Genomic DNA, 17365 nt, shown 5'->3' on the forward strand with positions numbered 1-17365 from the left:
AGCAAAGGAGACGGGGTTTTCTACTCCAGACTATTTCTGGTGCCCAGGAAAGAAAATTATTGGCACCCTGTCCTGGATATGTCAATTGTCAACACCTTCCTGGTGGTACCAAAGTTCAAAATGCTTACACTTGAACAGCTGCTGCCTATGCTAGCCAAGGACTCCTGGCTGGTCACCCTAGACTTTAAAGAAGCTTATCTGCACATCCCCATAAGGGAATCTTGCAAGAAATATCTGTTTCAGGGCAGGCTCTAAGCACGATCAGTTCACTGCACTTCCCTTTGGATTATCTACTGCACCCAGGATATTCATAGTGTCTGGCTCCAGCCATTGCATAATGCAGGCAGAGAAATATTCAAATTTACCCATACGTGGACGATTGCCTGATTAAAGCGGACAGTCAAGTCCCAGATGGCATTCCTCACACCAGGAAATAAGGTTTATTTGACAAATTACTTCAAAGACTTGGCCACCCAAACCCAGGTATCTGCAAGAAAAATATTGCAAGCTGTAGGGTTCATAGCCTCGTTCATTCTAATTCCATATGCAAGACTGCATGTGAGAACTTCAATGGTCTCTCGTGTTCACATTCTCAGGACCTGGAAACAGGGATTTTGATAATTCCTTGCCTAAGGACAGAGTTCTTTTGGTGGGCAGAGGCTTGCAGTCGCAACAAGAGACTCCCTTTCACTTGTCCCTCTGCTGCCCAAACGCTGCAACAGATGCATCAGACTATGAATGGGGGGCTCATTTGGCAGGAATTTGCATTCAAGGCAAATGGAGTCCAGGACAAATGCACCTGCATATTAATCAAAAAGAAATAGCTGCACAGAATGCACCGACAGCCTTCAAATACTTTATCCTTCCAGGATAACTCTTAATAGACAGCACCACAGTCATGTGGTACTTAAACAAGTGGGGGGGGGGACTCATTCCTACCCACTCTGCAGCTTAGCCTTGGCTCTGTGGAACACTGCCTTGAGCAACCAAGTACACCTGCAAGCTCAATTCCTGGCAGGCAAACAACATTCACTGGCAGACGACTTAAGCAGAAATCTAATGGACCCCCATGAGTGGAAACTGGAACTCAGTTCATTCAAGCTTGTAATCCACAGGTGCGGGGACACCAGAGGTGGACCTCTTTGCTTCCTCCTGGAACCATCAATTGAGCAAATATTGCACCAGAACTCCCCACAGCCAAGCTTGGAAAGTGAATGCCCTATCATTTACATGGGAAAACCTCTCAATCGGTACCCTCCCCCTCTGCCCCTCCTCTTGACAGTACTACTCAAGATAAAGCAGGACAGGCTAAGATCAATCCTTATTGTACTACAGGCCACACCAGCACTGGTACCCACTTTTATGCAGTCTGACAAGTGCCCCCCTGGCACCTGCATTAGACCCCCTCTCTGCTGTGCCAGCAGGGAGTGCCAGATTTTGCATCCTGCACTGCAAATCCTGAACCTAGCAGCCTGGCTTATTCCTGGAGTACATCACCAGCAGTCCTCGGCAAACAGGTGCTGGATGTCATCCCTGAGGCCAGGAGGCCTAGTACTAGGAAATTCTGTTCAGAAAAGTGGAAAAGATACTGTTCTTGGAGCCAGTCTCAGGGAAAGGACACAGCTGTGCCCACATTACCTCAAATCCTAGATTGTCCAGCAGAGCTGCTCTGCAAAGGCCTGTCCTTCCCATCCTTTAAGATTCATGCCTCTGCCATTTCAGCTCATTGCAATACTAAGCCACCCCTCTTCTCACCATCTGATCAAACAGTTCCTGAGAGGGGCTAACCATTTAAGACCCCCGAGCTAATCTCCCACTCCTGCCATGGGACCCTCTCTTTGTACTAGAGAAGCTCATGCTTCCCCCTTTTGAGCCTGCTGCTACAGCAGAGCTAAAATTCCTCTCTTGGAAAAATAGCTTTACTTCTAACCATCACTTCAGCAAGAAGAGTGTCTGAGCTACAGGCCCTTATGGCTGTGGAATCCTTCATTATCTTACTTGCGGACAGGGTTTTCCTCAGGACTAACCCATTATTTATGCCCAAGCTGGTATCCAGTGTTGCTTTAAACAAATCCATCCGTTTACTAACCTTTGTTCTAATCCTCAGAATGAAGGGGAAGGGATCCTGCACTCCTTGGATGTGCACAGACAGCTTAGGTTCTACCCTGGACTAAACAGTTAAGAAAATCTGACCAGCTGCTAGTCAGCTTTGCTACAGGGCCAGAGGGCAAGGCCATTTCAAAGCAAACCATTTCCAAATGGATAGCACGCTGCATCCATTTCTGCTGCAAGCACCATGGAAAACCTACCCCACAGGGGATCAGAACAGATTCCACTAGGGCTCTGTCAACTTCTGCAGCATTTCTCAGGGGTGTCCCTACCAGGGACATCCTGGAAGCTGCAACTTGGAGTTCGGTTCACACTTTCAAACATTGCCACTTGCCTATCTTTTCTAAATCCAGAGCTGGATTTGCTGCAGCAGTCTTAAAATGCCTGATAGCCAGCCCCAATTCTTCTTGACCCCTCCTCAGCTTTGGGAATCATACCAAGTGTGATGACTGCAACAGTGAAACACAAAGAACATAGTACAGTTGTGAACACTAACCATAAATGTAGATGTTAGTGTATTCACTGTTAAGAGTCCTGGTTACCTTCCCTCCAGCCCCCTGATTTTTCAATATTTTTACCAATCCTTTTTTTTGGCCGTATCTTATGGCAATGGTATTAACTTTTTACTGGAGGTGTTCCACACCTTTTAATTGCTTCCTATTTTGAGGGCTCCTGACATCTGGGGCAAGAAAAAATTATGTAATGTCTTCGGCTGCATATTTTATAACCCTGATGACCTGACGTCATGAAAGCCGACAGCATCTGACACAGAAATCCCAAGACTCTCTTATTCAGGCTGACTGAGGGCTACTTGCCGGCGGATAATCAGAGTGTGATGACTGCAACAGTGAATACACTCTTAACATCTACATTTATGGTAAGTGAACACAACTGTACTTTTACATGCACTTTGCATGTGCAACTGTTGTCTGATGTAACTCGTACACATTTGAGTTGAGTGCATTTTCTTTTTCCAGCCCATGAAGAAGTTTGTACACCGAGTGATGGGACTATGTACCGCATTGGTGACCAGTGGGACAAGCGTCACGAAATGGGTCATATGATGCGTTGCACTTGTATTGGGAATGGACGTGGTGAATGGAACTGTGTTGCACATTCACAGCTCAGAGGTATGCAGTGAAAATTAGCTATCAAATCTGTAAAGGAGCAAAGAACACTTTGGCATTGTCAAGGGGACTGGTATTTATGCAACATGAGTTCAAGTTGTTGGATGACCAACATAATGTTCCCACATGCACTGTTAATATTGAGATCGGAGAATGCCTTTCTGGATATTTTCATCCATATAAAAAGGATTTGGATTCCTTTGAGAATTTTAGGTATGAGGAATCTGGTATGGAATAAGTGGGGTGCAGTGTGAAGTAACTCCTTTACAATAGAAAGTGTAACAGTTTCAGTAAGATTGTAAGGTGCACGCTATTTATGGCCATCTGGAATTGCATTTTCTAAGTATGAACTTTTTTGTTCACTAGTGATCACTGCTTAATGTAACTATGGATGTTAAATAACTTGTAGGGTGGATGTCAGTTCATCCTGCCTGGTCCTAGATCAGGACCTTGGCACATTCCCCTCCAAGTGACTGCTAGAGGATATGTACCAAAGTCTGAGCAATTTTTTTTTTCTTGCTGTTTGAGAAGTTTTTCTCGTTAATGTGACTTTAGGGATTTTCCAGGAGCACTGTCCAAGTAACTTGCTCCGTCACAGTTGGTAAACACAGGTGGAGGGTTTAAACTCCATTGTCTGTACCAAACAGCTTAACAGGTTGGAGCCATAATCACGAGCAGTATCTTCCAGACCAAAGATGAATATGGAGGTGTTGAAGGGTTGTGTTGAGGGATACCAAGTTATTTGGGTCCTTAGTAGAATGGCTGTGTATACTAAGGGAGTGAGCATGTTTGTCAGTTTTAGATGAGTCCCCTTGTAGAAAATGGACTACAGCTATAATTTAACCAGAGGCTGTTCTGTTAAAAATGCATCATGCAGCTTATTTTAATTTGGGATTTTGACTTTGCTGTTGAGCTGTTATTCTGAGCACCCATCAGTTATGTAGGACTTTGTCCTTGTAGAGAATATATGGTGAGTAAGTTTTTTCTAGGCTAACTATTCCTGAAATTGTCTAAACTACTTGTTACCGTCAAAATTTCTCTGTCCCACAGTGATGTGGTGCACAGTTCTTGTTGAGCCTTTTTTTGCTGTTCCAGTTATGGAAAGTATTAAATAGAATTGCTGGATGCAACTTTTAGAATTTTGTGTTGGGAGAATCCATTGGGGATGCAGCTGTTTTTTGTGCTTTTGCATTTTGAAGCCTGTAGACTTTTATTGAAACACCTTTTTTATTAAAATGTTTCCTTCGATGTTCTTCGTGTTTCACTGTTGCAGTCATAACTGTAGGGTGTTCCTGCCGGCAGGCAGCCCGAGGACAGCCAGAATTCCAAAGTCTGGGTCCGGCGTCGGCTGTACCAGCAAGTACCCTGATGTCAGAACGCAGAGGTATAAAGCCAACAGCCGACGCCATCTTCTCCAGTCTTTCTTGCCGTGCAGTGGAAAGCAGCTCGCAAGTTGTTGGTTGGCGAATCTTGACAGCGTGGTTTGCTTGTCGGTCTGAAGACTTTTTTCTTTTCTCAAGCTAAGTACCCCGTTGGGGAAACTTTTTTTCTTGTTCCTCCGATGTCAGAAAAAGTTAATTGTATATCGTGTGGGAAACAAATACCTCAAAGATTTCCACTCCTACTGTCTTCCTTGCTTGGGCCCTGACCACGACGTTTCTTGCTGTCTGTTTTGTGCTAGGTTTAATTCTCGTACGATTAAACGTAGGAACGATTGGGCCTTGAATTATTTCGGTAGACGATTCAATTACAGGATGCCGTCGGATACTTTACCGACAACCGGAATTCAAAAGAAACGCAAGGACAAGGATAGGCCTCCGAGTTCCAAACAGGATACTTTGCAGCCGGAGCCAGCTTCGGGTTCGGCTGACGTCAGTGAGGCACTTTTGCAGCCCCTGTCCTCAGCCACTTCGGAACCGATGGCCGACACGGACTCCCATGTGGAGCCAACTAGGCCCAGTATTTTATCTGCTGCAGGACCTTCGGACTTCGCTCCTTCAGATGGGTCCGGAGCCGCTGTGCAGGTGCCGGCTTCTGAAGGGGTCTTCAGGCCTTCTCATACTACTATATCTACAAAGACAAAGGCAAAGTCAAAGACTCCTGTTAAACCAAGGGTTCCTTCTCAAGCTTCTTCGGATTCAGCTCCCAAGTCTCAGAAGCAATTATTAAAGATGGCTGAAGATTTGCTTACTATGATTAGGGGTTCTCACCCTACTCCTGAAAAAAGGCCTAGACAGGATATTCTTGGAGTCCTTTGATAAGGCTTCTGTGTCTTCAGTCTCTTCCTCTGACCAGGATTATTCTTTTCCTCATGAGGATTCTGATGCAGAGGACTCAATTCCCTCTGCTTCTCCCCTGAAGATTTTTTCTTTTGGGGAAACCCTGCATGAGATGAGAGCATTTTCATTGGGAAGGTCAGGATTATTCCACCTCCAAGAAGAGACTTAGGGAATTTCTCCTTCTCCCTCAACACAGGCCTTTGGCTATTCCTCCTGTTCTTGATATTGTGGATGATGCTTTCTCTGAAGCTACCCTGAATCCTGATTCTTGTCCGCCTGCTCCTTCTAAGCCGGATAGGTTTTATAGAGTTCCTGATTCCCATCAATTTTTGTTCAAGAACCCTTCTGCAGACCCTGAAACTATTTCTCAGGGTTCCAAGGCTGCTAAGGCCGCTTCTTCTAAAAATCCTATTCCCTCTGAAAAGGATTCTCGGGCCTTGGATAGAGGGGGCAAAAAGGTGTATACTTCGGCTACTCTTTCTATTAGAGCTTTAAATTGCCAGTTTCATATGTTCAAGTATCAGCAATTTCTTTTGTCTGTTTTAAAACAAAAACTTTCTTCCTTTCCTGCATGTGCTGAGGACAAGGAATTACAAGATATACTGCATGCAACTGAACAAGTTAGTAAACATAGTTTACATTGTGGCTTTGATGCCTTGGAGGCTTCTTGTAGGGCCGCAGCCTCTGGTACTGTTATCAGGAGACATGCTTGGCTCTGAGAACAGAATTTACCTGAACAAGTTGAGGCTAAATTGTTAGATGCCCCTGTTCAGCATGATTTGTTTGGTTCTAAAGCTGAGGAGGTTATTAAAAAGATGGAGGATAAAGCGAAATCTATGCAGACTGAGATTTCTTACAAGTTCAGCCCCCTAGATTTTCTAGGAATTGGCCCTCCAAAAATTGGTCCTTTCCCACGTCTGACAGACCCCAAAGGGGAAGTTATAGACGCCCCAGAGGTCGAGCTCAGGCACAGGCCTCTTACAGGTCCAGACAATGGACTGCTTCATCACCTAGAAGGGGTGAGGACAGATCTCAATCACAAAGGAAGCAGACCCAATGACTCCCTCTGCTGGGCTACAGGTCCTCTTTGCCTTAAAGCCCCTCTCGGAGGAAAACTTTCTCTTTTCTACCAAAATTGGACTCAGATTACCCAGGACAAATGGGTTTTAGACGTGATTTTAAGAGGTTGCAAATTCCACTTTCATACTCTGCCAAGGTCTATCTGTTGGCCAGATCTGCCAAAACATCAGTGGTCAGAGGCCTTAAATAAAGTGGACGCCTTATTGGCCATGAGAGCCATAGTCTGTTCCACTTTCAGAGATGGGAAAAGGTTTTTACTCAAGACTATTTCTGGTTCCAAGAAAGCAAAATTCTTGGAGACCGATTCTGGACCTTTCGGTATTAAACACCTTCCTGGAAATTCCAAAATTCAAGTTGCTTACTTTACAACAACTTCTTCCAATGCTCTCCCAGGATGCTTGGAGAGTGACATTGGACTTAAAAGAAGCCTACCTATACATTCCCATCAGGCAGGAACGCAGAAAATACCTCTGATTCAAGGCAGGTTCGAGGCACTTTCAATTCTCTGTACTGCCCTTTGGTTTGTCTACTGCGCCCAGAGTGTTTACCAAGTGCCTGGCTCCAGTAGTAGCTTATTGCAGACTCCAAGGGATTCAAATTTACCCCTATCTGGACGACTGCCTTATTCAGGCGGACAGCAAAGACCTTTTACTTCAGCGTCTGCATTTTGTTCAATGTCTTCTCCTTCTGCTGGGATTTTCAGTGAACACACAAGTCACATTTGATCCCCTCTCAGCAAATGATCTTTTTTGGGAGCTCTTCAAGACACAAACCTGCAAAGGGCCTTCCTCACTCCAGAAAAACAATTACAGCTGGCCTCAATTTTCAAAACCTTGGCTACTTTAACTCAGCTCACTGCAAGGAAATTCCTGCAGGCATTGGGCTACATGGCTTCTTGCATCCTGTTGATTCCAAATGCAAGGCTTCACATGAGAACTTCAATGGTACCTAAAGAGTGTATGGTCACAGCATTACTACAGTCTGGACACAATGATTCCACTGATTCCCTGCCTCCAGAAGGAGTTCCTTTGGTGGTCCAGGGCTTGTGCTTTAAACGAAGGGAATCCCTTCCGTCTGCCTCAACCTTCTCAGACCATAACCACGGACGCTTCGGATTATGCTTGGGGAGCTCATTTTCTAAATCTTTGCCAGCTGGGTTCTTGGACAAAGAAGCGTCTACCCTGGCACATCAACTTGAAGGAAATGTTGGCAGTTCAAAATGCTCTACTAGCCTTCTAAAAACTTCTAAATCCGGGGCCTCTTCTGATTCGTACAGACAATACCACAGTCATGTGGTACATAAAACAAGCAAGGGGGCTCTCACTCTTACCCCCTTTGCAGACTAGCCATGAATTTATGGGACACGGCTCTAAATCTGAATCTGCATCTTCAAGCTCAATTCATTCCAGGAAAACAGAATCTCTTAGCAGACAGCCTAAGCAGAAACCTTTTGGATCCTCACGAATGGATGCTGGACCCCAGCTTATTCAGCAAGATTACTGCAGTTTGGGGTTGTCCTCAGATCTGTTCGCATCCCATCTCAATCATCAGCTGCCTCTCTTTTGCACCAGGTCCTTCCACAAAACAGCTTGGAAAGTGGATGCCCTGTCATTCAACTGGAGGAACCTTTCAGGATATGCCTTCCCTCCTCTTCCTCTTCTTCCTAGAGTATTACTGAAAATAAAACAGGACAAGCCCAAGATAATCATTCTGATAGCTCCAAATTGGCCTCGGCAGTTTTGGTATCCAACTTTAAAACACCTGTTCTTGGAACCTCCTTGGATTCTACCTCTGAACCCTTCTCTTCTGTCCCAGCATCAGGGTCAGATGCTGCACCCTCAAATCAAGACCCTATGCCTGGCAGCTTGGCTCTTCAAGGGCCTTAGATTCCTTCTGCTCTTCCCAAACAAGTTTTGGATGTTTTAGAAGCTAGACTGCCTAGCACTAGGAAATCTTATGCTTCTAAATGGAAAAGATTTTGTATTTGGATGCAGGACCGAGGTCCTAACCCTATTTTGCCTGATATTTCCTCAGTTTTACTTTACCTCTGACCTTTTGCTTAAAGGCCTCTCTTTTTCATCCATCAAAATTCATGCTTCTGCTATCTCAGCTCATTTCAACACTGATCCTCCCATCTTTTCTCACCAACTGGTGAGAATTTTTGAGAGGGGCTAAGAATTTAAGACCTCCCAGAACTCCTCCTGTTCCTGCTTGGGATCTTAATTATGTCTTGGAGAAACTTACTTTGCCTCCTTTTGAGCCTGCTGCGGCTTCAGATATCAAGTTCTTATCCTGGAAGACAGCTATTTTGTTAGCATTGACTTCTGCCAGAAGGGTTTCAGAGTTGCAAGCTCTCATGGCTGTGGAACCATATATTATCTTCCACAAAGACAGAGTTTCCTTGAGGACCAATCCTACATTTATGCCTAAAGTGATTTCGAAAGTGGCTCTAAATCAGACTATTCACCTCCCTACCTTCTTCCCTAATCCTCAAAATAAAGGGGAAAGGATTTTACATTCATTGGATGTACACAGACAGCTACGATTTTACCTGGACAAAACTAAAGATTTCAGAAAATCTGATCAATTGCTTATCTCTTATGCCTCCAGTTCTCTAGGTAAGGCTATTTCTAAACAAACTATTTCCAAATGGATTGCTCATGGAATAAGGTTTTGTTACTCTCACTATGGGAAACAGATTCCAGGTACTGTTAGAAGTCATTCTACTAGAGCAGCTGCCACTTCAGCAGCTTTTCTCAGAGGAGTTCCTACCAAAGACATTTTGGAAGCTGCCACTTGGAGTTCAGTGCATACTTTTTCCAAGCACTATAATCTCCCTCTGTATTCTAAGTCTAGGGCAGGCTTTGCCTCTGCTGTTTTGCAGGGTCTTCTTGCTGCCCCTACTTCTGCATAACCTCCTCCCTCTTTCACTGCTTTGGGATTCCACCCTACAATTATGACTGCAACAGTGAAACACGAAGAACATAGTACAGTTGTGTACACCTACCATAAATGTAGATGTTCAAGTGTCTTCACTGTTGCAGTCGGTGTTTCCCTCCCACCTATCCCCTCTTATTCTTGTTTGTTCCCTCTTCCACTTTTGTGGTGTATTTGTGTTTCCTTTTTGGACACCTTTTGGTTTATTGGGGGCTTCTGACATCTGGGGCAAGAAAGGCTGGAGAAGATGGCGTCTGCTGTCAGCTTTATACCTCTGCATTCTGATGTCAGGGTACTTGCTGGTACAGCTAACGCCAGACCCAGACTTTGGAATTCTGGCCGTCCTCGGGCTGGCTGCCGGCGGGAACACCCTACAGTTATGACTGCAACAGTGAAGACACTCTAACATCTACATTTATGGTAGGTGTACACAACTGTACTTTTTAATAACACACAATGATGTCCTTCAAGGATGCATGTACAGTCCTTACATATGGGTTGTCCTGCCTCAGGCAGCCCTTCGGTCAGCCGGATTCCAAAGCCTGGTTCCGGCATCGGCTGATGTCGCCCTTTCCCCGATGTTAGAGCGCCTGGGGTATAAAAGCGTCAGCCGACGCCATCTTCCTCGGTCTTTCTTGCCGCACGGTGCCCGAAGCAGAAGCAGTTCACAAGTGCCGGTCAGCTAGCTCCTGTAATTTCAGCTACCGAAGACTTCAAAAAGCTAAGTACCCCGTTGGGGACTCTTGCCTCAGCCGATGTCAGATCAAACGCTTAAAGTTAATAATTGTTTAACTTGTGGGAAACAAATACCTCATAAGGATTTCCATTCTTACTGCCTCCCCTGCCTAGGCCCAGGCCACGACGTCTCGGCCTGTGCAGCCTGTGCTTCCTTCAATCGACGCACTCTTAGGCATCGGGCGGAGTTTGCAGAGGAATTTTTTGGGGCTAGTTACTGTTACAATATGCCATCGGAGCTTCCGACTACTCATTTACCCAAAAAACGGAAGGACACGGACCGACACGCGGACCGTGGTTTCGGCCAAAACCACGCCTAGGCCTACCGCGAGTGTCTCTGCTGAAACCGAATCCTTGGTGCTTCCGACCGTCGAAACCACACAACCGACAATCTCTGCCCCGGAGGCCTCCTCTGAGTCTGTCATAGAATTCCCCTCTGAAACCAGTGCTCTGGAAACATCCGACACCATTTCTCTAGATAAAACTATTCCAGCATGTGGGGCAGCCAGGCCTCCTGCATCCATGTCAATAAAGGCATTCACACGTGCTAAAGCTGCTAAACAGCCAAAATCTCTCCCTCCCAAGGCTATTCCTCAGGGATCCACTACCGGTTCACAGATTTTAAGTTTAGCTGAGGACCTTATTTCCTTAATTAGGGGCTCTCGGCCACATCTGGACAGGGGCTCTCAACCTCCTCTGGACAGGGGCTCTCAACCTCCTCTAGACAAAAGGCCCAGGGTTGAGCACACAGATCCCCAGTCTTCTGATGAGGCCTCAGATGACTGTCTTATCAGACTACCAGGAGGAGGCCTTTACGGCCTACGAGGATTCTGATGCAGAGGAATCTGTTCCCTCTGCCTCCCCTCCTGAAGTTGTCCTTTGGGGAGACCCTTCACTCCATGAGAGAGCATTTCAAATGGCAGGGCCAGGAATTCTCTGATTCCAGGAAGAGATTAAGGACCTTTTTACATTTACCTCGGCATAGACCTTTGGCTATTCCTCCTGTTTTGAATGTCATTGATGATGTGTACTCTGAGTCTAGCATTTCCCCTGACTCCCTCCCTCTGGCTCCTGTCAAACCCGACAGGTACTACAGGGTCCCGGACTCGCATCATTTCCTTTACAAGGGCCACTCTGCTGACCCAGAAACTATTTCCCAGGGCCCTAAAGGGGTTGCAACCACCACTACTAAAAATCCTCTTCCTTCTGAAAGGGAGTCCAGGGCTTTAGAGAGATGGGGTAAAAAAGTGTATACTTCCACTCTTTCTATGAGGGCATTAAATTGTCAATTCCATATGATACAGTACCAAGAGTATTTGTTAGATGAATTGCATAAAAAACTATCTTCGCCTGAACCCCTAGATCGCAAGGCACTTCAGGGTCTGGTACACAACTCCCAGCAGGTTAGCAACCATTTCTTGCAGTGTGGTTATGATGCATTGGAAGCTTCATGTAGGTCAGCAATGACAGGTGCAGTCATACGTAGGCATGCTTGGCTGAAGGAATAAACTCTGCCAGATCATGTTAAAGCAAAGCTTCTGGATGCACCACTGGAAAAGCAAAAGTTATTTGGCTCCACGGCTCAGGAGGTCTTAAAGAAATTTGAGGAAAAGACTAAATCTGTACAAACAGTCAAAGATTTTCTCCAGGTCCAACCACCAAGATTCAGCAGAAATTGGCCTTCTAAGAATTGGTCCTTTCCAGACACAGACAGATTTCAGAGGCAAGAATAGGCATGCCAGAGGTAGAGGGCAAGCTAGAGGTTCCTACAGAGGATGTCAATGGCAGCCTCCTAACCAGAGAGGTAGTGCAGGACCTACAACTGCTGCACAAGGACAAACTCAATGACTTGACCTTGACCCCGCCAACCAGGGCTCAATTGGAAGCACCTTTGGGCGGAAAGCTATCTATTCTCAAAAAATTGGCACAGTATTACAAGGGACAAATGGACACTGCAAATAGACAAAGGATACAGATTCCATTTTCATACATTACCAAAAAGAAAAGGCATGCCAAACCTGCCACCGAATCAAAGGGCAGAGGCTTTCAAGCAAATTTCCAACCTACTGCAAATGAAAGCTATAGAAAAGGTTCCTCTCAGAACAAGGCCAAGGATTTTATTCCAGACTATTCCTTGTCCCAAGAAGAGAAAAGCAATGGAGGCCTATTCTGGACTTGTCCGCACTGAATACTTATCTCATTGTGCCAAAATTCAAAATGCTGACCCTACAGCAACTCCTTCCCATGCTGGGCAAGGGGTCCTGGCTAGTAACTCTAGACCTCAAGGAGGCATACCTGCATGTCCCTATCGACAAAGTTGCAGAAGACACCTCATATTTCTTGCAGGTTCAGAGTATTATCAATTCTCAGCATTGCCCTTTGGCTTATATACTGCACCCAGAGTATTCACGAAATGTCTGGCATCAGTAATTGCACACTGCAGACTTCAGGGGATTAAAATATACCCATGTCTGGATGACTTCCTTATACAAGCGGACAGCCAACAAACTTTGGTAAAACACTTGAATTATGCCATCCGCCTACTTCAGGCCTTGGGATACACAGTCAACATTCACAAATCAAGACTTGTTCCATCCCAAAGAATAATTTTTCTGGGTGCAAAACTAGATACAACCACCCAAATGGCTTTTCTCACAGAAGAAAAACAAGAGCAACTACAGTATTTCAGAAATCTGACCAAACAAACCTAGCTGACTGCAAGGAAAATCCTGCAGGCCCTGGGTTTCATGGCATCTTGCATTCTTTTGATTCCACAAGCAAGGCTGCATATGAGGAAACTCCAATGGTACCCAAGGAGTCTATGGTCTCAACACTGTCACAGCCTAGAAGCTTTGATCCCACTCATTCCATGCCTTCAAAAAGAATTTCTGTGGTGGGCTCAAGCAAGCCAGTCAAACATGGGTCTGCCCTTCAGCAAACCAAATATCAGCCAAACCATTACAGCAGATGCCTCAGACTATGGATGGGGAGTGCACATGGAGGGCAAATGCATTCAGGGACAATGGTCACAAAAAGAATTGTGCCTGCGCATAAACCAAAAGGAAATGCTGGCAGTGATGCATTCAATCGAGGCCTTCAAACACTTCCTGCATCAAGGCCACCTGCTAATAAGGACAGACAATACCACAGTTATGTGGTACATAAACAAGCAAGGAGGTACCCATTCTTACCCTCTTTGCAGGCTGGCAATGAATCTTTGGGAACTTTCCCTAAAGCTCAATATAGAGCTGCAATCCCAGTTTGTACCAGGAAAAGACAATGTACTGGCGGACAGCCTAAGCAGAAATATCATGGATCCACACTAATGGATGCTGCACCCAGACACCTTCAGATAACAGTCATGGGGGAGGCCGGACATAGATCTTTTTGCCTCCCACCACAACCATCAACTGAAGAAATTCTGCTCAAGGACATACCACCCACAAGCATGGAAAGTGGACGCCCTCTCTTTCAGCTGCAATACTCTTAACAGTATATGCATTCCCACCTCTTCCATTAATGACCAAGGTCTTACTGAAGATGAGGACAGAACAGCCAAAAGTGATTCTGATAGCTCCGGACTGGCCAAGACAACACTGGTACCCACTGTTAAGGAGCATGTCGTGCACAAAACCGTGGCCTTTACCACAATGGCCACTTCTGACAGCACAATTACAAAACTCTACACTCCAGCCTGAAAACCTTGCAGCTGACAGCCTGGAAAATACCTTGACTCCTCCCCAGGATAAGCTATCCAAGAGAGTAAAGGATATCATGGAAGCTCGGCGGCCTTCCACAAGAAAGGCATATTCAGCAAAATGGAAAGGATTTCGCACTTGGAACACCACAAAGGGCCAAGATCCGACCGTGATGAGCATTGCACATATCCTGGAATACTTGGCAGAAATGCTCCATAATGGCCTTTCTAACTCTTCCATAAAGATTCATGCTTAAGCAATTTCAGCAGAGTACAACACTGATCCACCTGTATTTTCTCATCCTCTGCTAAGGCATTTTCTAAGAGGGATTAAAAACATCAACCCTCCAAGGAAACAACCAGTGCCTACATTGGACCTTAATTTCATGTTGGAAAAATTAACTCTACCTCCCTTTGATCCAGCAGCATCTTCAGAACTACAGTTCCTGTCTTGGAAGACTGCCTTCCTTCTGGCCATAACCTCAGCAAGAAGAGTATCCGAGTTACAGGCCCTCATGGCAGTACAACCATTTCTTATTTTTCATCAGGACAGAGTCTCATTGAGAATCAATCCTTCATTCATGCCAAAGGTGGTATCCAGGGTCTCACTGAACCAAGCTATTCACCTGCCTACCTTCTTTCCAAATCCACAAAACAAAGGAGAGAAACTTCTGCATGCCTTGGACATTCACAGACAATTGCGCTACTACTTGGACAGAACTAAGACTTTCAGAAAAACTGACCAGCTCTTTGTAGCATATGCTGCGGGTGTACAAGGAAAAGCAATTTCCAAACAGACATTTTCAAAATGGATAGGAAATTGCATTTGATTCTGTTACTCTTTTCATGGCAAACCTGTGCCAGCTAACATTAGACCTCATTCCACCAGAGCCACAGCCACCTCCACAGCCTTCTTAAGAGGGGTGGCTACGAAGGACATCTTGGAAGCTGCTACATGGAGCTCCGTGCATACATTTTCCAAGCATTACAACTTACCTTTATATTCCAGATCCAGAGCAGGCTTTGCTACGCAGTCCTGCAGGGCATTTTAGCTACACCATCCTTTTCTTGGGTCCTACCACCCCCAGCTTGGCTATGGTATTCTTCCCGTATGTAAGGACTGCAGATGCATCGTTGAAGGACCATAGTACAGTTTTGTACCTACCATAAATGTAGATGTCAGATATAGGTATGCATCTGCAGTCAGGTTTTCCCTCCCTCCTACCCCTCTGTGGTACTTCTTGGGTACTTATCCCTCATTCTAGCTAGCTGGGGTTAGCTATTATGGTGTATTTATTTTATATTACTATGCATGTTTGGAATTTTTGCATCTCTCCAAATTTAGCCTTCCTTACAGGCACCTGGCATCTGGGGCAAGAAAAACTGAGGAAGATGGCGTCTGCTGATGCTTTTATACCCCAGGCGCTCTGACGTCGGGGAAAGGGTGACATCAGCTGACGCCGGACCCAGGCTTTGGAATCCGGCCGACCGAAGGGTTGCCTGAGGCAGGACAACCCATATGTAAGGGCTGCGGCTGCAGATGCATACCTATTGGACATCTACATTTATGGTAGGTACAAAACTGTACTTTTAGAGTGCTGTGTAAATGCACTCACTAAGCTTCTGTTTAGCCTGATGAGTTAATACTGCTTTCTAGAAGGAATGTGTAAACACTTGATATTGAGATCCTGATGGCTAGCCATTTGTTTGTGAAATTCTACTTCTAATATATTGGATCCCCATCAGACTTTCAGTGAGATTAGTTCCTATAACTGCTTCCCTTCTAGGGACTGAGGGGAGAAGCACTTGCCAATTTGCAAGCCTCAACTTTCCAGGACATCTGAGATGCTCCTTATTTAGAGAAACTGGTGCATGAGTCTGGGTATCCTCAGGCATTTTGTGTACACATGTTGGCTACAATTTAATCTGCCAAGAAGAGAGTATGGTGTAGGCTTCTCTTTCCTAGTGTGAACTAATTTCCTTTCTCAGAGGTGCCAGGTGTAGTGCATGATGTTCGACTTAGACTTGGTGGAACAAAGCACATAGTTTTGTGGCTGACCCCCATGTGTAAGGATTAGTAGTACAGCAAGGTTAATATGTTTGATACAGTGAGTATGCTCTTATATTTATGTAATCACATTTGAATTGCTGCAGAAATTGATTTTTTTTTTTTTTTGTATTAGATCAATGTGATGTGGATGGTGTTGTATACGATGTAGGTCAGACTTTTGAAAAGCGTCATGAAGAAGGCCACATGATGAACTGCACATGTTACGGTCAGGGCCGTGGCAGATGGAAGTGTGATGCAATTGGTAAGTATTGTGCTATGGCTAGCATTACAGATGCCATTCCATTTACATGTTGCAATATTTTGTACTCTTGGGTCTCCTCCTTTCGCTACCCGAAGGTCTGGTCTGTTGCAGTATTTACTAGTGGGTTTACCCTTCCCATCAGCTTGTTCAGCCAGGTTTGCAAAGCTTTTCCAGTCCCTGATGGTGCATCTGACATGTTGGCAGGTACTTGGGCCATAAGTGTCTGCACGCAACAGTCCTCAGAACTTTCCAGTCGCCAGCTGTAAGCCAGGTGTTCCTGCTACTTGTGGACCTCAGATCAGTTTCGCATTAAGATAAGTACCCCGTTGGGTATTTTCTGCATTTTTTTTGTATTCACTATAGTCAATGTCCAGTAAGAGCACCAGATTCCCCACAGACACCCATGACCAGTGTCTTTTTTTTGTTTGGGTAGGGATCACTATTATACAAACTGCACCATTTGTAAGTAGTTTGTCCCAAAGACCCTTTGCCGATTTTAGGCTCTTGACTTGCACCTTGAAAACCAGTGCCTTAGGCAGATCGCTCTCTGAATGGAATCCACTTCTGACACCCCATCCGAACCACCCCGGAAGAGGGCTAAGCCCACGAGGCAGTCTACTTCCACTGTGTCTCCCTCCACTGTTTCTTGTGGCCACTGTTTTGTTCCTGCCGTCCTGGCCATCGGGTCTAGGATCTGAGATGATTAGTTCATTGGAAACCCTTGGAGTCATTGCATGCTAGTGTGTGTTCATATCATCCGGAAAGGGTAAGTGCAAGTGTGGCCATCTGATTCCCCCATAAGGATGCCCATGAGCTTTATTTTGTGTACGGCTGTCCCACAGCCATAATGCCTTCCCCAATTTGCCAGGTCTTTATCCTGAAAACTCTAGCATCTCAAGCGGTTAGCATTAGGCATTGAGGGGCCATCTCAGCTGGCTGATGAGCCCCCTAGAAAAAAGGCCAAGACCCTAAGGCCTGTAATTCAAGCTGCACCTCCTCCTGACATTCATCTTGTGGTCGATGTACCTGTATTGGTTACCCCTAATACAGGTACAGTGGGTACCAATTTGGAAGCTGCAGAATCTTATG

General features: G+C 45.4%; 1 protein-coding gene across 1 annotated transcript in view; it reads left to right on the top strand.

Moving 5' to 3' along the window:
* FN1 (fibronectin 1) overlaps positions 1-17365 on the top strand; it is a gene marked incomplete in the record, with an annotated part of 4425379 nt that overhangs the window by 849636 nt on the left and 3558378 nt on the right. Inside the window, 2 exon segments of the mRNA XM_044060668.1 lie at positions 3087-3239; positions 16148-16276. Of these exon segments, the coding sequence (XP_043916603.1) occupies positions 3087-3239; positions 16148-16276 (282 nt within the window).

The sequence above is a fragment of the Protopterus annectens genome, chromosome 2.part0 (genome assembly GCF_019279795.1).
Source record: "Protopterus annectens isolate FY-2018-M chromosome 2.part0, PAN1.0, whole genome shotgun sequence".
NCBI lineage: Eukaryota > Metazoa > Chordata > Ceratodontiformes > Protopteridae > Protopterus > Protopterus annectens.